The 20,599-nt window shown below is 47.2% G+C and overlaps 3 protein-coding genes across 6 annotated transcripts; 1 reads left to right on the forward strand and 2 right to left on the reverse strand.

Moving 5' to 3' along the window:
* Nucleotides 1–921: 921 nt before the first annotated feature.
* LOC307086139 (C-X-C chemokine receptor type 4-like) lies at nucleotides 922–4,600 on the reverse strand. The gene is made up of 4 exons (XM_079751212.1): nucleotides 4,370–4,600; nucleotides 3,995–4,194; nucleotides 2,750–3,033; nucleotides 922–1,904 (listed from the first exon to the last, which is right to left on the reverse strand). Exons 1-4 carry the CDS (start codon nucleotides 4,382–4,384, stop codon nucleotides 1,309–1,311), a joined length of 1,095 nt encoding a protein of 364 aa, XP_079607338.1. The 5' UTR covers nucleotides 4,385–4,600; the 3' UTR covers nucleotides 922–1,308.
* A 1,239-nt stretch (nucleotides 4,601–5,839) lies between these two features.
* Nucleotides 5,840–10,338, reverse strand: LOC307086143 (uncharacterized protein). Of its 4 annotated transcripts, none has more exons than XM_079751220.1 (5): nucleotides 10,286–10,338; nucleotides 9,002–9,491; nucleotides 8,533–8,608; nucleotides 8,260–8,364; nucleotides 5,840–7,232 (listed from the first exon to the last, which is right to left on the reverse strand). In XM_079751220.1, the coding sequence occupies exons 2-5, from the start codon at nucleotides 9,423–9,425 to the stop codon at nucleotides 6,854–6,856; spliced, it is 984 nt and encodes a 327-aa protein (XP_079607346.1). In that variant the 5' UTR covers nucleotides 9,426–9,491; nucleotides 10,286–10,338; the 3' UTR covers nucleotides 5,840–6,853. The 4 variants fall into 4 exon arrangements, with proteins under 4 accessions (XP_079607346.1, XP_079607345.1, XP_079607344.1 ...); XM_079751219.1 differs by lacking the exon at nucleotides 10,286–10,338 and adding an exon at nucleotides 10,072–10,242; XM_079751218.1 differs by lacking the exon at nucleotides 10,286–10,338 and adding an exon at nucleotides 9,676–10,242.
* A 2,365-nt stretch (nucleotides 10,339–12,703) lies between these two features.
* LOC307086131 (UDP-glucuronosyltransferase 1A5-like) lies at nucleotides 12,704–15,997 on the forward strand (the record flags this gene model as incomplete). Its single annotated transcript, XM_079751191.1, has 9 exons — nucleotides 12,704–13,219; nucleotides 13,470–13,533; nucleotides 13,675–13,823; nucleotides 14,045–14,172; nucleotides 14,260–14,353; nucleotides 14,477–14,602; nucleotides 15,053–15,140; nucleotides 15,323–15,542; nucleotides 15,727–15,997. 9 exons carry the CDS (start codon nucleotides 12,704–12,706, stop codon nucleotides 15,995–15,997), a joined length of 1,656 nt encoding a protein of 551 aa, XP_079607317.1.
* Nucleotides 15,998–20,599: the final 4,602 nt, after the last annotated feature.

A 20,599-nucleotide genomic window follows, 5' to 3' on the forward strand; every position in this document is an offset into this window, starting at 1 on the left:
TCTCCCGCTTCCGGGTGGAAGTGAACCTATGGAGACATTTTCGTCATCCAATGCGTGTGTACGCACTGTCGCACTCAAGGTGATGGGGAAATGCGCTCAAACTACCATACTCACACGTGCGCGCGTGCACACACGCGCACACACGAACGCACACACGAAACACACCAAAAAAACTCATTATTGGGAAACAATGTTGACAGAGAATTTGACTCACAAACGGTCTGTCTCACGATCGCAGCTGAGTTTCAATACCAGACAGGATTTAGATTTCGTGATCAGGATGAGTGGTTTGCTTTGAGACCTGCATCTCAAAGGGAAGACATTGTAATACTGTATGGGAGCATAGCCATAAGCAAACTCTGTAAGTAACATTTAGTTTATTGCCTCAATTTTGTTTACAACTAAGGAGGTATATCCTACACTAAACCAAATCTACCTTTCTATCTTGTTTAATTTTTTTCTTCATGGCTTCTATTTATATCTCTATATTTATATATTGCCAGATTTATTTTAACACTTACAATAACAAGTAAAAAGTACAACTTGCACGAATAAGTAACTTAGACGGTACTATCTCAGTGAATAATCCCCTACTTCTCCCTCTTCTGGGTAATTTTTTTTTTTTCGTGATTGCAATCAGTTCTATTATGTTTGATGTTTGACCCCTATGGGAAATGCACCCACAGAGAGATAGAGAGAGATAGAGAGAGAGAGAGAGAGAGAGAGAGAGAGAGAGAGAGAGAGAGAGAGAGAGAGACAGAGAGACAGACAGACAGACAGACAGACAGACAGACAGACAGACTGCTTTGATACGAGTGTAGAGTGTACAGTAGTAGTACAAATTCTGGTTGCATGGATAAATGTGAAGCAGGAAGCGTTTCACTGAGGAAACGAGATGAAAAGCACACAGCACACAACCCATTACACAACATCACAGTTTTATTATGAAAGCACAACAATATTTACATGAGAGGTTACGGATGGAAGCTGCAAGAGGACAGGTTATGGACCAGCCTACCCGTCCGTACACGCACACACACATACACAGAAGTCTCGTTTCCTCAAACTAAAATCGGAATGCACATACGCAGATCCATTCAGTCACACACACATGTTTGTGTGTACGGGCAGTGCACTCATACACACAAACACACCCACGCACGCACATACAGACTCACACACACACAAACCCCCACACATATACACACCCCACACCCCCCCACACCCCCCCACCCCCCTCGGGGTGGGGGGGTGTGGGGGGGTACTGGGCTAGCAGGGCTAGCTGGCTAGCTAGCTGGGCTAGCAGGGCTAGCTGGAGTGCAGGCTGGAGGACTCGGACTCGGTGGTGGTGGAGGGCCCGGCCCGCCTGCGGGGGAGGATCTTCAGGCTGGAGGCCCGGCTCAGCGCCAGGGCGCGGCGCGCCGACGTCTTGAAGCCCGCCCCCAGGAAGGCGTACAGCAGCGGGTTGAGGCAGCAGTGGGCGAAGGCCAGCGGCTCCGCCACCGCCAGCCACACGCCCATGGCTGCGTCCAGGCTGCAGCTCCGTGGCAGCACCTCCAGCCGCACCAGGGCATCCAGGGCGATGCCGGCGCCGTACGGCAGCCAGCACACGAAGAAGCAGAGCACCAGGGCCACGGTGGTGCGCACCGCCCGCCGCTTCTGCCGCTGGCCGCCCAGCGGGCCGCGGGTCAGCCGGCTCACGATGACGCAGTAGCAGATGAGCAGCACCACGCCGGGGACCAGCAGCCCCACCAGCACCAGCTGCAGGTGGAACACGGCCACCCACAGCGGGCCGCTCTCCTCGGGGTAGAAGCGCTGGCACAGGGTCACCCCCTCGCCGCCCTCCCGGGTCCGGGCGAACACCAGGTCGGGCACGGCCAGCAGCGCCGCGGGCAGCCAGGCACCTGGGGGGGGGGAGTCAGAGAGTTATTGGACGAGGTTTGAGGTGTGCCGGCAGTGATGCAAATACACATCCAAATACACATGGAGGACCAAGGCCAACAACCTGGAATAGGTCATGGAACATGTGCAAAGGGCCTGGTGGGCCCACGCAGTGGGAAACATTAAGCTTGGAGATAAACGGGAAGGCATTAGGAGGCGGGAGATGAGAGAAGAGATAGAGCTAGATATCCACCAGGGAGGGAGGGAGGGAGGGAGAGGGAGAGAGAGAGAGAGAGAGAGAGAGAGAGAGAGAGAGAGAGAGAGAGAGAGAGAGAGAGAGAGAGAGAGAGAGAGAGAGAGAGAGAGAGAGAGAGAGAGAGAGAGAGAGAGAGAGAGAGAGAGCAGGCGGCATTGGGAGAGATTGAGAGAGAGTGGATCTAATCTGGATGGAACTTAAATAAAATAAACATTTGAAATCTTCTAAATTGGTGTTCTGATTCCACCAGCTACTCTGCCAAGTTGTTTTGGACAGATTTGTTTTTTTAACTTTGGTCTCCGATTTAGATTATAGGCTTTGATCATTCTGGGTCTCACTTGGATAAAGTCTTTGGGGATTAGTTAGATTGTAGAAAAAGTTATATGTTTAGACAAACCTGGCTAGATAAAGTTTCAATGAACAGAATATAAAATATAGAATGGTAGAAATGTAAAATAATATAATACTTCCTGAAAAACATTAGCACATATAATTTCCTTCCTACAATTTAGAGATAAATAATCCTCAACAAGACTTAACAATAAATGTGCCACACGTCATTGAGGATAATTGCCGGGTCGGAGAGTTGAGTTGTGCGGGGGCTGGACTTACCGGCGTAAACCAATCGGCTGGCGAGCAGCTGGCGCAGGCCCCCGGTGTTGGTGTCGGTGGGCCTAACCACGGCCAGGTAGCGGTCCAGGCTGATGAAGGCCAGGATGAGAACGCTGCCGTACAGGTTGACCGTGTAGATCACGTGCACGCCCACGCACGCCACCGGGCCCAGCCGCCAGTCGGCCAGCGCCGCGTCCACCGCCCAGAAGGGCAGCGAGAGGACGAAGAGGAGGTCCGCCGCAGAGAGGTGCAAACGGTAGCAGTCCGTCAGACTGCATTTGGCCCTGGAGACGGACAGAGAGACGGACGGAAAGATTATTACATGTTTAGAACAGAGAGATTACTTTGGTTCGTTTAAAAGAGGTTCTTCATTGAGACAAACCTGGCTAAATAAAGGTTCAATAAACAGAATATTAGATAGAGAATGGTGAAAACCCTATCAAGATAATCTATTAATAGTAATAATAAAACATTCTGAACATATTGTTTTCTTCATATAACTTACAGACAATTATTGTTAAAGAAATAATCCTCAACAATACTTGTGTAAAGCCACATCCATCTGCCTTTTTTTAGACTTGTTTAGGACAGAAACACAAAAAACTCATAACACAGGTCAAATCCCACCCCAACCTCCACACCACCACCAACGCAATCACCACCACCACCACCACCACCACAAACTCCACCACCACAATCACCACCACCACCACCACCACCACAAACTCCACCACCACAATCACCACCACCACCACCACCACCACAAACTCCACCACCACAATCACCACCACCACCACCACCACCACAAACTCCACCACCACAATCACCACCACCACCACCACCACCACAAACTCCACCACCACAATCACCACCACCACCACCACCACCACAAACTCCACCACCACAATCACCACCTCAACCTCCACCACCACCACAACCTCCAACACCACAATCACCACCTCAACCTCCACCACCACCACAACCTCCAACACCACAATCACCACCTCAACCTCCACCACCACCACAACCTCCAACACCACAATCACCACCTCAACCTCCACCACCACCACAACCTCCAACACCACAATCACCACCTCAACCTCCACCACCACCACAACCTCCAACACCACAATCACCACCTCAACCACCACCACCACCACCACAACCTCCACCACCACCACCACCTCCTCCACCTCCACCACCACCACCACCTCCTCCACCACCACCACCGCCCTAGCTGCTCACCTGCGCTGGCAGCCCAGCACCACCACCACCAGGCTGTTCCCGGTGATGCCCAGCAGGAAGATGAGGGTGTAGACGACGGGCAGAAACACCTGCTGGAGGTCCGGGGACACCACCTTCTCCACGTTGCAGGGCTCCTCCAGGTCGATGCCCATGTCCCCGGACCCCGACCCCGTGTAGTTGAAGTCCTCGATGAAGATGTGCTGGGAGCGGGAGAGACGGAGGGAGACGGGGGAGGATTGGAGGAGGCAGAGTAGTGAGCGGGAACCATTAGATTCAGCAAAGGGCGAACGGCGCTCTATCTTTCTAAATGTACATTTAGTGATGCGCCACAGGAAGCCTGTGAATGGAGTGACTTCGGAGCTCGGGGACACTCACCTCATAGTAAGACATGATGGAATCGATTGGTCTGGTAACTCTTTCCGTCTCTCTGTGGGAAGGTATCTCTCACTGTGTCTCTATCTATCTCACACAATCTCTCTGTATGCCGCTCTTTTCCTCGATCTAGCGACGAGTCTCTCTTTTCTAGCCGTTTCTCTGTCTTTATATCTCTAACTCTTTGTCTGTGTCTCTCTATCTCTCTCTCTCTAACTCGTCTCTCTCTCCAGGAGCGAGTGTGGAGTGAAGAGGAGATGTGTATCTGGTGTGTTTATGTACACCCCCCCCCCCCCCCCCCCCCCCCCAAGGCCATGGACCCTCCCCTAAACACTCAGACACATCTGTGTTCCTGCTGAAACGCTCTTCCTGTTTTGTAAGAGTCAGGTGTTGATACGGTTTCTATCGCAGGTCAACGTGCATGTGTGTGTGTGAGTCTGTGAGTCTATGAGTGGGTATGTATGTGTGTTTGCGTGCACGCGCATGTGTGTGTGTGCCGCTCTTGTATTGTTTAGACCCCGAGACCCAAGGCTTGGAATAATGAGGAGGAATTGTCAGTAAAAGAAAAGAAGACTGATATGAATCTAACAATGAGCTGGGCTTTATGGACTCCTAGCACCACCAGAAGCAAGGCTTCGTGTTGATCAGACACACACACACACACACACACAAACACACACACAAGCTGTAACGACCCTCTGGACCAGCAGCAATACCTTCATTACTTCACACAGAGAAACTCAAGCGTTCCCCCCGCCCCGAATGTGAAGACGTTCCACTACACTCATGTGTGTCATCGTATGATGTGATGTGTGAAGGAAGGTGTGTTTGTGGAAGCAAGGGAGAGAGAGGGCACATGCATGACAGGATTGTGATTGTGCGTGTGAGTCATATTCTGCACGTGAATGCAAGATAAAAAATCATCCCTCTTGTATTTAACCACTCAGATGAATTCCAGGTATTCACATCACAGCCCCCAACCCTAAACAATAAAGTTTGATCATGCATGTAGGTGTTTGGAGATTCAAGGCAGTATTTAACCCCAAAACCTCTTTCACTATATTGTGGCTGTGAGCAATGCATTGATTTCTGTCAACAGAGGTTTTAGTGGTCAATCTGGCATCCTTCACCAGTGAACAAATCCCTTCGGAAAACACAAGAAAACACCCCCCTCCCTCACTTTACTTAAGAGACCCAAATCCAAGATCCTTATCTTCCCATTCAGCATTCTTCCACATGCTCCGTCTCCTGCTATTGTCAGGTAAAAGAAAATAGCCGGAGTCTGTGGATTTTCACCTATCGAATGACAAAACACTCCCAGTAGAACAGCAGAGATAAGAATGGCGTGAACTAACAAGAACGTTTGGAGAGGAAAAGGAGGGGAGAGTCTGAACCATAGCCATATATACATAGTCGTCGCATTGATGCAATACTTCAACTTAGCCACAATATTGGAGAGGCAAAGAAGTAATGCAATTAAACAGGGGAGCTTCGGTTTTTATTGATTGAAAGCACTACGTTTACATTACCCCAACAGATTGAGTCGTTATTATTCGTGGGGTTATGATGGAAAGAAATTCAAAATATACACAAAACCTATTTTATATGAATAAATGAGGAGTAACCCACCTCTTATTTTTCACCTTTATGTTTTATATAAATAAAGTATTAAATATCTATATAAAAACGTTCATTGAATTTCGTTGGAAACGTTTGTGCTTTTAATAAAGCAGGACTCCAGCAGCACCGTTTTCTTCAATTCGTTTACCGGCGTCTTTGCATATCAAATTTGGCGGCAATGTTGACTTATGGCAAACAGTCAATGCGGTGACTGCGATCTGAACGACCCTAAAGGTTCTTCTATTGGATTTCTGCCATGTGGCGCCACCGTGTGGTCGTCCGGATGACAGCAAACTGTCAAGAGGACGCCACAAGGAAACAGACAAATATGCCATTTTCTGGTTCAAAATGTTATACCTTTGCTTTGCTATATGCATTTTTGATTTTTCAAGTTGCTTAACAGTGCAGTCAATTACAAGTCCATTCAGCACAAACATTTCCATCAGATCTCCATGGTTAACATTGGGGTTGTGTACAATGCTATTCCACTCAAACACTTCTCGAACACTTGTGCATTCAGTAAAAACACTGTTCCGCACGAACACGTCCATCAGAACACCGTGGTAATGGTGCGTTCAGTGAAAACACTGTTCCGCACGAACACGTCCATCAGAACACCGCGGTAAAGGTGCGTTCAGTGAAAACACTGTTCCGAACGAACACGTCCATCAGAACACCGCGGTAACGGTGCGTTGAGTGAAAACACTGTTCCGCACGAACACGTCCATCAGAACACCGCGGTAAAGGTGCGTTCAGTGAAAACACTGTTCCGCACGAACACGTCCATCAGAACACCGCGGTAAAGGTGCGTTCAGTGAAAACACTGTTCCGCACAAACACGTCCATCAGAACACCATTCCATGGTGGTCAATGGTGATGTGTTTCTCTCACTATCATGCGGCTGTTACCCCGCATCTGAATCAACAGGTCCTTAAAGCCGCCCCTCTTTGCTGGCCCACCCTTACTGGCTCCCGCTTTCTGATCAACCGTGAAATCTATGGCAACCTGGGAGGGGACCACCTCCAGGGAGCTGTGGGCGGAGTCCTGCGCCTCAACATCCTCCTCCTCGCTCAAACTATCGAGAGGCGACGACTTGTCGACGCTCCGACCATGGGGGGCGGTTGGGCTAGGCTTTATTTGGTGGGGGTCGCACCTGGCCCTCTTCCTCATCGTCATCGTCGTCTTCTCCATCCTTTTGCGCTTCCTCTTCCTCCTAGCTGACGCCTTGGTGCAGAGTCTCAGGTTCCTTCGCCAAGAGCACAGCGGTCAGCCACAGCCACACTGTTTAACTTTAAATCAACACATGCTACTTCTAGCCCTGTAAGCTGTTCAAAATAGAGATTTCTTTTTTACCATGAGATATGCCCTTAGTATTCCAACGTATAGCATTTTCGTAGAATCGGCTAAAAACAGCCAACTTAAGAATGCGTCTATAGGCGTTTTTTTGCTCCCCAATAAACGTTCAAACTCGTTATCATACTAAACATATCCCAGATCCATTTTACACCGGATTTCCCCTTTAACTTTAATGATATCTTCTCAAATCATCACGTATACACACGTATAAACCTCTGGGTGTACACAACCAAGAGTTTAGATCTTTGGTTGGTGACACGCCAACATTGAATATATGATCTACCTATCTAGCTAGCTGTTATTGCTAATTGTGTATATACTCTGTAGCCTTCAATGGATATCAATGTAGAACACTCAAGGTTAAAGAGCCAGTGAACCCAACGTTTCAGCTGGAATTCAAACATAATAAGATTTAAAAAAGTGTTTTGGGCTGAGAGTGGGGGGAGGGGGAGGTGTCACAACCCACGGCCGCTTTGTGATACTGTTTTAGTACCGTTGTTGTGTCTGAGCAATTTAATGAGTGATATTGTATATGAAATGCGCCACACAACGTGGCGGTCACACGAGAAGCTAGTCGAACTCAGTCATCAAAATAAAGCGCTGCTATACACATCCACACACATCATAAGCGTTATACTGTAGGTGAGACCCTCAATATGAACAGCTGTCCAAAACTAACTCCAATCCATATAAAACACATTAAAATAATATTGTTAACGTTTAGAAAATAAAGATAGATACGGTTTTGGGGTCAACGCTAACCTCTAAAGTTTAATGCTGAACTCGCAAGGTTTCTTCTACACTGGTAATTCAACATCTGTTATGCTAGTGCTGTCTGAGCCTTCCCGCATGCCTTCAGGTAGACTGCCAAGTGGAGAAACTTTAGTTCGTTTTGGGGAGTTAGTTATGCCATTTACCTCCGTAGAAAAGTGTGTGCTCTGGAGCAGGCCGGCTGGCCTTGCATGACGTTGTAAACATCGCTCTGTCTTCTCTGAATCAGCTTCAAGCAAACCTGAAGCTTACTGGAAGACATAAAGAAAAGACATTCGATCAAATATTTTCATTATTTACAATTTAGGGTTAGGGTCATTTTAGACCTTACTTTCCAATCTGAGATTCATAAAGTACAATTAGGGCATCCTGCTCAAGGATGCCCACAGTCAGGTAGCCTGCAGACATTGAGAGTTTACCTCTTGAGAACCGGCCGCCCACTCGATTTCCTCCTCTTCTTCAACACCCACTGGTCACAGGATAAGGATTTTGGGTCTGATGGGACATGGGAAGGAAGAATAAGAACCAGGGTTTAAACTCAGGAAGAAAAATCTGAAAAAAAATTGGAATTTTAATTGAAGGGCTTCCTGGACCCATAAGAACCTTCAGATAAACCTTCAGCTTTAAGGTGAAGGGCCTTAAAGCTGAAGAAAGAGAAAGAGAATGGCCTCTCCTAAAGCCAGTAGGAACACATAAGAGGGATCCCTCCTTGTAGGGATGGCTGGAAGTGGTTGGACAGTCATGACTCAAAAAGCGACATACAGCGAGTTTAGACAACAAGTCATGAAGGACCAGGTAGGGGGTTAAAACATCTGGAGACGGAAGGAACCCAAGAGGACCTTCACATTTGGAGCCAAACACACAATCCAGCCCCAGATAGTTACCTACCAGTTCGCAGCAGCTTGTCATTTGAAGGCTTCATGTGTGTTGCCCTCTTCAACAACGTCTGGCAGCAGAGACACAGGCACTGGGCGTAGCTTCGCCCCACACCACGGTCCTCCTTAGGAGAGGAGGGGCCCGAGCACAGACCGTCCATTGAGCAGTCAGAAGAGTCAAGCCAAGGGTTTAGACCTTTGGTTGGGGACTCTGTCTCTCCGTTACCACCGTTCACCAACACCGCCGCTTCAGCTAAAGGCATTTCTGTGGCGGCTGCTAGCTCCATGTCCGACTGATCATTGATGAGGTCGATGAGATCTTTATCCTTGTCGCTGTCGATCAACACCGCTGCTGACGTTCGTTTGTCCCTCCAGCGGCCTCGCTGAATGGCACTCTCCCAGGCGCTGGTATTCCCAGTCGCCCGCCGTCCCTCCATCTTCCTATTGGATGAGCGTTCGGAATGTAGGCGGCCCGCCCGACTCAAACAATACTCAAGGGTCAACTGACACACAGACAGAGAGATAGAGAGACAGAGAGACAGATTATAGCTTTAACATGACTGTAAGTGAGACAGGTAATATTAATAGAGCAGCATGTCTTACAATCTTTTCTATTCTTTGTATTTCAAGTCCCATACTTCTGTATAACGCATTAGTGAGTGAGGGAATGAGAGTGAACAGTCCAACCTTGAAGCAGCTCTGTGCCTCGACCTCCCTGTCACTTGCAGATCTGTAACTGTTAACGCAACTGCATTAACCCGAGCTAATTTACTAACACTCTATGAAGAATATCGAATATAAAAACATTAACAAGACATATTTTCCATCAGAAACAGAAAGGCCAGAATCGGTTTATCTTGGTTATGGACTCAGGGTTTAGGAGTAACAGATATGATTAACGTTATTAACATTACATATCTTGCGAGTCGTCAGATAAACGTTAAAGGTGACTTGGCTTGGATGAGCAACTTTAAAAACTTGTCCCAGTGGCCACGAAACTCAATGAAACTTGCAGATTTCATTTCCTAAATGGAAACTTTAATTAGAACGTTCTGACTCTAACAGGCAGAGTTCTATACTCACATGGTCTCGATTCTGTCATGGATCAGCCGTTCTGTAATTTGTATTACCATGTTCACTAGACGTAACAATGAAAGTAACAACAGACAGGACCACACACAACAAGTCACTCAAAACCTGTGTTTGGTCCCACAAATAAATACGTGTCAACAACTGAGATCTAATACATAAACACCTGACGATATTGTTTTACATTAAAGCGCAAACCGAAACTTACATTCACAGCAGACGAAAGATTTCGTATCGCGGTACTGAAAATGAAGTTATTGAATAAAGATCCCCTTCTTCTGATTGGTTAAAGGCTCTTGTCTTCTTAAAATTGTCCATGATACCGCCACCTACTGCCCTGGAGTGTGATATCACACATACAATGTTGTCTTTAAATTAGCTGTGTTGGCGAGAGCAAGCATAGCCTTTTTAAATACGAACTATATCTTGATAATAATAAGAATTTCACCTAGACATGGGAAATCTGGACCCTGATAACCGTATTAAAATGTATTAGTTTCGATTAGATTAGATACAACTTTATCAATCCCCCCAGATAATATCAGATTTGATATTTTTTAAAAAGCTCTGCTCTTTATTAAAGCTGCCCACAGCACTATCTCACGTGAACCTTCCCACAAGGGGGGGGGGGGGGGGGGTTGGGTATTTATTATTTGGGGTGGTAACTTCTATTTTAAAATTCATGCACGGCGACACTCAGAGCGGCGTTTATGGCCGTCAGGCCATAAACAATTGATTAAATAAATGTTCTTATGGACCCTAATAATGTCTTATTGATAATCCCAGGTTATTGGAATGGGTGCTTAGATGTTGTGCGATGTGTCATGATTATGTGAGCGGGTTCGGGACCTTAACATGACACAGGGATGTTTTTAATGCAAATGACAGAAAGACATGGAATTGTCATTTAAGGCAATCATTTATTTTGTTAAACCGTAGCATTTTAAGTGCAATATTTATTTGTAATATGAAAATATAAGACTTCAAATAAAAATAAGAAGTCAAAATAAGAAAAAAAAAAAAGCATATATTTCAGCTTTCTTTGTTTAGACCGTTTCTGTTATTTTATTTTTTCTCGGGGGGGGGGGCAGCGGGGGGCCCATCCTTTGACCAATGGGTGGCCGTGGCCCCCCCTGGCCCCAACGTGGCCACGCCCCTGCTTACAAGGCTTCACCCCTCCCCCACATCAGCCACTCTGACCACGTCTGTGTCACGCTAGCCAGCTAATAGACCAAAGGTGAAAGTCACCAAACCGGTTCTGAAGCAGGTACGTGTGTGTCCAGGGGGGGCCTCGGCTACACTTCAGGACTGCTTTGGAACCACTGACTGAAAAACCAAAACCACTGGCCAAGAAGTCCCAGCGGCAGCCTCTACTTCCTCCGCAAGCTGAAGAGAGCAAGAGCCCCCCAATCCATCATGTGCACCTTCTACAGAGGCACCATCGAGAGCATCCTGACCAGCTGCATCACTGTGTGGTCGCCCTAGGCAATCGCCTAGTTCGCCTATAGCAATCGCCGGCCCTGTATGGGAGCTGCACTGCTTCCAACGTGGAGGCTAGTGGAGGCTGCTGAGTGGATCATCTGTGTCCCACTCCCCTCCCTCCTGGACATTTACCGATCCCGCCTCACCCACAAAGCAACCAGCTTTGTGGGTGACCCCAGCCACCCCTCATACAGCCTCTTCAGCCTCCTGCCATCTGGGAGACGGTACCGCAGCCTCCGGCCGGCTCCACAAGACTGGTAGACAGCTTTTTATCACCAGGATGTCGGGAAGCTCCACTCTCTCCCCTCTCTCCCTTCCCCTATGCCCCCACGAACTCTGGACTCTGAAACCCCCTCCCATTTGCTCCCAAGAACTCTGGACTTCGAACCCATAATGTTCCTCATATTGCACATTTTAATCCATTTACTTTTTTAACATTATTTTATGTAAAGGCCTACCGTTTTGGTTTGCCTCCCTTTTGCACTATTCAGAAATATTCTGCACTATTTAGAATTTATTTATTCTAAATATTACTTATTTTATTTTACCTAATTGTATCCTTTTCTCCTTATTGAACCGTGGGTCAGAGACAAACGCAATTTCGATTCCTCTATTTTTCTGGCACATATTTTGGAATTGAATTAAGCCGATTTCGACTCTGACTTGTATTGCACCATCAATTGCACCATTAATTACTGGTTAGTTATGGTGGTTTATCATAGTAAACCCCGGGGGCATTTTCACCACTGTTTATAAGTCTTTTGTGAATAAAAAGCATACTGTCAACTCGTTTTTTATCAGGTAAAATACATTTTTTTGTAAAGTTAATAAATTGACATTGAATAAATATTCTTGGTGTGAGGCCTACTGAAAGGTAATCCGACTATTTCAGCTTCTTTCTGTATTTGTGTGAATGCATACCAGATTCTTTTCGTTATTTTACTGGGGAAGGACTTTGAACCTGTAACCTGTAACCCACCCCTAAACTTGTCAGTCAGGAAGAACTGTAAAGCTATAGGTTCAGTGTAACGAAACAGTTTCCGTTCTTGGAGAGTTGAAGTGCGGATAATAAATAGGCCTAAACCTACATATAGAGTGATAAACAAGATATGACCAACGACTGAAGTGGGAAAATATCGTGATAATGCATAAAACAATGTTTATATTACTGCTGTTGAGCATCGGCGTAGAGTCCAAGGGGGACACAAAATATTCTCGGCATGTTGCTGTTCTTAGCACAGTCGGAGATCAAATCAGCCAAGATTCTGCCACCGCTCCTCAGAGTGGAAGAAGTTATGCAGACTTCTCCGGTCACCTGCTGGTGGTCCCTTTTGACGGAAGCCACTGGATTGGCATAAAGGCGATCGCCCAGGAAATCGGTCGTCGTGGTCACCGAGTGACGGTCTTGATGCCTGAGATCACGATGCGGATGGGTCCGGGGGAGCATTTCGACACCGTGACATATCCCGTGCCCTACGGGAAGAAGGATGTCGAAGAATTGATGGCAGCACACACGGAGGTGATGCGCAGCGCCCATCAAACTTTAATGGAGAGGGTAAACGTTAGAATTACACAGATTCAGAAACTGACGGAGATCCTTCACTCGACTGCAGAAAGCCTACTGTTCAACGACAGCTTGATTTCAACGCTACAGCAACAGGTGTGTTTGAGTGTGTGAGAGAGAGAGAGAGAGATAGAGAGAGAGATAGAGAGAGAGAGAGATAGAGATAGAGATAGAGAGAGAGAGAGAGAGAGAGAGAGAGAGAGAGAGAGAGAGAGAGAGATTTTGAGAGACTTTGCTTGGATATGAATATAAATATGGAATATGACAATACTGTATGAAAGATAAACATTTCTTTTGATTTCATTGCCTTCATATGGCATTGTCTCCCATCATGTCTATCCTGCAGCGATTCGATGCTGTCTTGACGGACCCTATGGTGCCTACCGGCTCTCTACTAGCGAGAAAACTGGGTGAGAGAACCAACGTTGGATTAAATATCTGGTTTATTTACTTGTATGTATGTATGTATGTATGTATGTATGTATGTATGTATGTATGTATGTATGTATGTATAGATATATCTCATCAATATGCTAATTAATAACAACCAGGACTTCCCACCCTCAATTTGCTGCGAGGGATACCGTGCGGGCTGGACTGGCAGTCCATGGCCTGCCCATCACCTCCGTCCTACGTCCCTCGCATGTTAACTGGATTTACAGATCGAATGACCTTTAAACAGAGAGTCATTAACACTTTGGTGAGTCTGTCATCTGACCACTCTTCTTTAGACAAATAGACAAATCACTTGCATCCTCCTTTTCCCATAAATTGTGACTGGTTGCAGTTGGCCTTATGCAAACATTTATACAAGCATTTCTCTTGTGACCGTTTTGTGTATCTTCAGGTTTATATGGATGAATAAACTGGATACCTTGCAAGGTTCTATTCTTCTATGTATTTACCTTTTTTGTGCCGCAGATAAGTGCGTGGGAGCCATTGATGTGTCGACTCCTGTTCTGGCACTTCGACACTATAGCCCAGCGATTCCTGGGAGAGGATGTGGGAATAGCTGAGGTCGTTTCTGAGGCTGATATCTGGTTGCAGAGGTAATGACTGCAAAGATTATGGTACTATGTTCATTATGGAAAGTGCTCTCTCGTGGGCAGTGAACTAGTGGGTATTTTTCTGTACAGGATTGACTTTTCATTGGAGTACCCTCGTCCGTTGATGCCCAACGTGGTGCTGGTGGGCGGGATCAATTGTGATGTGAAGAGCCCCCTGCCGGAGGTAAGACCCTAGGGTCCTGGAGGTGTGCATCGGTGTCCAAAACGGCGGCTACAAAGGGCTTCACTAAATGATGTATTTGTTACACTGCAGGGAGTTAATGCACTTGTGTTTGGTTGTGTGCAGGAAATGGAGCCGTGGGTTTCTGCAGAACATGGGTTTGTAGTTTTCACCCTTGGCAGCATGGTGTCAAGTCTGCCAGAGGAGATAACTGCCGTCTTTATAGAAGCTTTCAGAAGAATCCCACAAAAGGTAGGTGGCTGCTTTCCAAGTCACTCGATTTTTTATCAATCTTAATTGACCATGCTGATTCAATTATCAAATGCTTGATAAAAGGCTTAATCGATTGCCAAATTGTCTTCGGGATCAAGTATACACCAATGTACCCTTCATGTTTTAGCTTTCCTTCACCTTTGTCAGATATTTACATATCACACAATGGAATGGCCACATATAAAAAACATATAACAAATATCTTTATGTTGTGATTGGTCAGATGTTATCCACTAAGCTGTTCTAATCAGTCCCAATTCCACATTGCTATTTTATACTGCTGTTGCTCAAAGCTCGAGTGATCAAGCCTCAGCTTGAGCATTGGGAAAAGTTGTGGATAATAGCCTTGGAGATACCAAGTGGCTTGTACAGAACAGCATCACCATGTTAACACCATAATCAGCAATCTACGTTAAATTTGGTTAATAGGTGATATGGCGGTACACTGGTCCAGTCCCTGACAATCTCCCAGAAAACGTGAAGATTATGAAGTGGGTGCCACAGAATGACCTGCTAGGTAGATATTTTGGGGTTAACACTCTGATGTTCATCTTACACATGCCCATGGTTATTGTGAGGGGTAAATACCACCTGTGTAATATCCCATACGTCCATCGAATGGTTTGCCTTCCTATAATAGCTTGACACCTGAATGTTTTTTTTATGTCATACATATCTTCATATGTATGTTTCTATTAGCGCACCCTGGGGCCCGCGCTTTCATCACACATAGTGGCTCTCACGGTATCTATGAGGGCCTGTGTCACGCGGTTCCCATGGTGATGGTGCCGCTGGGAGGGGACCAGCCTGACAACGCCCAGCGCATGGCAAGCAGGGGAGCCGGCGTGGTCCTGGACATCACCACCGTCGCTGTGGATGACCTCCTGAACGGACTGGATGAGGTCATCAACAACACCAGGTGAGCATCTATTGGTTGATGGACATTGTTATGAACCATGACTGCCAAAAACATTACCAATGTGTTACTTACCAAAGTCTAATTTCTTTGTAGCAGTAACTGTATGTCTACGTATACAGTTTTGATTCGTTGATAAAACATAGCCTACAGGTAGGACTAATCCATCCATGCCGTGTTTGCTCAGGTACAAGGATAATCTAAAGAAGCTTTCAGCGGTCCATAAAGATCGTCCTATGGACCCCTTGGCCCTGTCCGTCTACTGGACAGAATATGTGATGAGACACAAAGGCGCTCGCCATCTCAGGCCTGCTGCCCATGACCTCAACTGGTTCCAGTATCACAGCTTGGATGTGATCATGTTTCTGGTGACAGTAGTGATGCTTGTCATCATATTAACATTTAAATGCATTTCTTTATGCCTTAGAAGAGTGATAAGAAAGAAAAAGCAGGAATGATCAGAAGATGTTGTTATGGATGTTGAGTATTGAGCACCTAGCGACACCTAGTGTCTTTGTTGTGTTATGCTGAAGCCCATAATGCTGTGCGCGGTGGTTGACATATTCTTTATTCAATAAAAACTTGAACTGAAACATGGTGTCAGAAGTGACAATAACATTGCGAACAATATGATTCCGGCACCAGAGGGCATGCAGATGTCCGGGGATCTGGCGAAGAACTGGGAGGTTTTCCGTGTGAAATTCGAGGACTTTGTGTTAGCTGCAGGCATGAATGAGAAGACTGAAGAAGTGCAGGCAGCATCGCTAAGACGACTAATGGGTAACGAGTGCCGCCACATTTATCTGCACAACGTGAAATTGAGTGATGATCAAAATAATGACCCTACTGCCATCCTGGATGCTTTGGGAGAGTATTTTAGGCCGGCGAAAAATGTGATCTATGAAAGATATAAGTTTGGGTGCTGCAGGAGAATGAAGAACCAAAAGACAGTTTCCTAACGAGACTACGGGAAGGAGCGGCATTGTCTGAGTATCGTGGGCCAAAGGACGAGGTGATTCGGGATAGGCTCGTGCTTGGTATTGCAAGTGAGAACACCCGAAGGTGTTTGCTGCGTGAACAAGAGAATCGTCTGGCAGGACTGACTGAGAAGCGCATGAAAACTATGGAGAGCCCACAAGTGCAGACGGACAGTGTGAACGCAGCAGACAAGCGAAATGAGAGACGTAAAACTCAAGACAAGGGAGGAAGAGATCTACAGTTCGCTTGCAAATACTGCGGAAACAGACCTCCAAGAGCTATGTCAGGCTAGTAGCAAGACATAAAAGGTGAATGTGCTGGAAGATGTTGAGCAAGGGGACACAGATACGGATGACATGTTCCTAGCCACAGAATGTATCAGCAACGTGAAATCAAAGGGGCTCAAAAGGTTTGTGCACCTGCGTTTTAACAAGAAAAAGCAAGTATGTCAGCTAGATACAGGTGCCGCTTGTAACGTGATGAGCAGCAAGATCACAGAGAAGCTGTCACCTGGAACAGCCCTACACCCAAGCACAACAAAGCTGAAACTATATTCTGGGGAAACTATGCTGTCACAGGGGAGATTCCACACAGGTTGTGTCATCAGAGGAGAAAAGCACGGCCTGGTCTTTGAGGTAGTGGAAACTCAGCAGGAGCAATGCGAGCGCCTAGGCCTAATGGCATTCACAATCCCTGAGGAGCTGCATAAAGTAGAGGCAAATCAGTGCGCGCCCCTCACCAAAGAGCAGCTGCTAACCAACCCCACCGACGTCTTCATGGACCCAATCTGGTCAGTCCCAGGGGAAATACACATTGAGCTGGATCCAAATGTATCTCCTGTACAATGTGATCCTCGTAATGTTCCGGTAGCATTGAGGGAGAAGGTCAAGAAAGAGCTAGACGGGCACATCAGAGCAGGCAATATCACCAGTGAGCGAGCCCACGGCGTGGATAAATAAAATGGTGACTGTCTGAGGTCTCACTATCACATGCCATAACCAAAACATGGCTCATGTTTTGGTTATGGCATGTGATAGTGAGGTTGGAGGATGTGTTGTACAAGCTACCCAAGGCTCGTATTTTCCCACTGGTGGATGCTCGCGACGCTTTTCTACAGTGCAAGCTCGACGAGAAAAGCAGCCGTCTGACGACCTTCTGGACACCGTGGAGCCGAATGAGACTCCCATTCGGTGTCTCTGTAGCACTGGAGATCTACCAACGCAAACAGAATGAACTGCTAGCAGGCCTGGCTGGCATTGAACCAAGAGCCGATGACATCCTGGTGGTTGGGTGCGGCGACACAACCTGTGTGCTCTCATGGAGCGATGCAGAGCTGTGAAGCTGAGAGTGACCGAGCGCAAGCTGCAGTTCAAACTTAAAGAGGTCCACTTCCACGGACACATACTGTCCTCGGAAGGACTGAAGATTGACCCAGAGAAAACATCGGCTGTGTTGGAGTTGCCGACACCTACGGATGCAAAAGCTTCATTGGGTTCGTGACATACCTTGCAAAATTCCTGCTAAAGCTCTCGGAGGTCTGTGAGCTACTCTGCAGACTCCTGGACAAAGACATAGAATGGCACTGGCTAGCCAAACATGACGACGCAGTGCGTGAAATAATGGGACTGGTCTCCAGTACACCTGTTCTCAGATACTATGATGTCACAAAGCCTGTCACTGTCCAGAGTGATGACAGAATGAATGGGCTGCTTGCTGCAAGGGGGGCAGCCTGTGGCTTTTGCCTCGAGAGCCCTGACACAAACGGACAAAACTATGCTCAAATCGAGAGAGTGCTTGAGCATAGTCTTCGCATGCTAAAGATTCCACCAATATTTATATGGCAGAGAAACGGTCACTTCAGAAACAGACCACAAACCACTGATCACAATCTTCAAGAAGCCCCTCCTGAGTGCACGAAACGTCTCCAGGGAATGCTGATGCAGCTGCAGTGTTACAACCTCGATGTGGTGTTCAAGCCCGGGCCAGAAATGTACGTCATTGACACTTTAAGTCGAGCTACTCTGCCGCAACAGGGGCCAGACACCCCACATGCGTGTCATGCAGTGTTTGCCATCCAGACAGAGTACACACAGATGGACCAAGCCCAGCACCTGAATGTCACTTCCTTCAGATTCCGTCAAATAGCACACACACAGGAACGGATGATGTACTCCAAGAGCTGAAGACGTGATCCTGGACGGGTGGCCTGACTTCAAGGAGGACTGGTAGTGCGGGACTACTGGCCCTTCTGGGATGAGCTGAATGTGCAAAATGATGTGCTATACAGAGGACCGTGCGTCATTATCCCTAAGAGCAGAGCTACTCAAGCGGATGCACTCTAGCCACATAGGCGGTTAGGCCTGTTATAGACGGGCCAGAGCATGAGAGCTGAAATCAAAGAATTTGTGGCCAATTGCTCTGCATGCAATGAGTATGCAAGGAATCAGCAGAAGGAACCCATGATGTCGCATGAGATACCTACACGTCCATGGCAAACGGTGAGCATGGACATCTACTCCTATGCAGGCAAAGAATTTCTCATCCTTTGAGACTGCTACTCGGATTACTGGGAAATCGACCAGCTGTCAGACCTGTCAGCCGACATGCTTATCACGCGCTGCAGAGCCCAGTTTGCGCTTTATGGGCAGCCTGACAAAGTGATCACTGATAATGGCCCACAATTCGCGTGTGAACAATTCAGGAAGTTCGCAACAAACTTGGGTTTTACCCATGTCACATCCTCCCCCCGTCATCCAGAATCAAACGGCAAGGCCGAAGTGGCTGTGGAAATAGTGAAATCACTCTGCAAGCGGGCAAAAGCAGAGGGCACAAATGCATGGATGGCCATCCTCCACTGGTGCAACACGCCCACAGAGGGGTTGGACAGCAGCCCCGCTCAACGCTTAATGTAACCTTGCTGCTAGTTGCAGACCGCCTGCTGCAGCCACATGTGTTAGGCGGAGTGACTGAGAAGTTGTGGTGGAAACGGCGGATGGCGAAATCGACCTATGACAGATCCGCCAGGGACCTCCCAGAGGCAATCGTGGGAGATCGGATCAGAATGAAATCGGGTGATCGCACGGGAAGATTGCCGCTTGGCCAATGCATCCAGAAAGTCGCTCAACGCTCATTCGTGGTGGATATCAACGGCACGCTTTACAGACCCAACCGCGTGGATCTTCGGGTGGCAAAGCGCTCAGCTGAAGCACAGCCAATTGGTAGGCCGGAGCAGAACAGTCCTGAACAGGGTCATATAACTGGGAAGTCAGCCGCAGCCAAAACCGGGCATGGGTCAGGCCAGGGCGACCCAGAAGGGACCGAAGATGCATACCCCCCCAAGCAGTCTGGCTCCCCGCACCCAGAGTACACCTCGACTGTCTGGACTGCGCCCGACACCGGGGAAGCACAGTGGCACACCGGGCCGCCTCTCACGGCCACCTCAAAGACTGAACTTGTGACTTTGGTGGAACTTAGGCTCAACTAGAGCCTACATGCACTAACACGTACGAGACATGAGAACATGGGTTCAACTAGGGTGTAGGCGGATCGCTGCCCTTACTAATGACCACATACACGCGCACACACACACACACACACACACACACACACACACACACACACACACACACAGTGGCAACACACACATGAAGAAACCTCACTAGAGACTTTTGATCTGTTCCTTCATTGTAAAAAAAAATAAAAGTTGTTGATATAGTTATGTTATGTTATTACAGCCTTTGTTCGAATGTGATACTATAATAACAAGGAGTTGTTGATAGAGTTATGTTATGTTATAACAGCCTGCAATGGTGATTGAGAAGTGAAGAGTTTGAAGTGTTTAATGACAGAACATTAATCTAAAGGAAGGAAGATGTTATGGATGTTGAGTATTGAGCACCGAGCGACACCTAGTGTCTTTGTTATGTTATGCTGAAGCCCATAATGCTGTGCGTGGTGGTTGACTTATTCATTCAATAAAAGCTTCCAGCGGCAGCCTCTACTTCCTCCGCAAGCTGAAGAGACCAAAAGCCCCCCAATCCATCATGTGCACCTTCTACAGAGGCACCATCGAGAGCATCCTG

The sequence above is a fragment of the Pollachius pollachius genome (assembly GCF_949987615.1).
Source record: "Pollachius pollachius genome assembly, chromosome: 14".
Classification (NCBI taxonomy): Eukaryota; Metazoa; Chordata; class Actinopteri; order Gadiformes; family Gadidae; genus Pollachius; species Pollachius pollachius.

Excerpts from the sequence above, each read along its gene's own strand:
- LOC307086139 (XM_079751212.1), bottom strand. Across the intron at positions 3,034-3,994 it reads GTGCTGGGCTGCCAGCGCAG|GGCCAAATGCAGTCTGACGG; the intron begins GTGAGCAGCTAG and ends GTCCGTCTCCAG. Across the intron at positions 1,905-2,749 it reads CAGCCGATTGGTTTACGCCG|GTGCCTGGCTGCCCGCGGCG; the intron begins GTAAGTCCAGCC and ends CCCCCCCCCCAG.
- LOC307086143 (XM_079751220.1), bottom strand. The coding sequence starts at position 9,425 with ATGGAGGGACGGCGGGCGACTGGGAATACCAGCGCCTGGGAGAGTGCC. Across the intron at positions 8,365-8,532 it reads GGGCGGCCGGTTCTCAAGAG|TAAGCTTCAGGTTTGCTTGA; the intron begins GTAAACTCTCAA and ends TATGTCTTCCAG. Across the intron at positions 7,233-8,259 it reads GCACACACTTTTCTACGGAG|GAACCTGAGACTCTGCACCA; the intron begins GTAAATGGCATA and ends CTCTTGGCGAAG.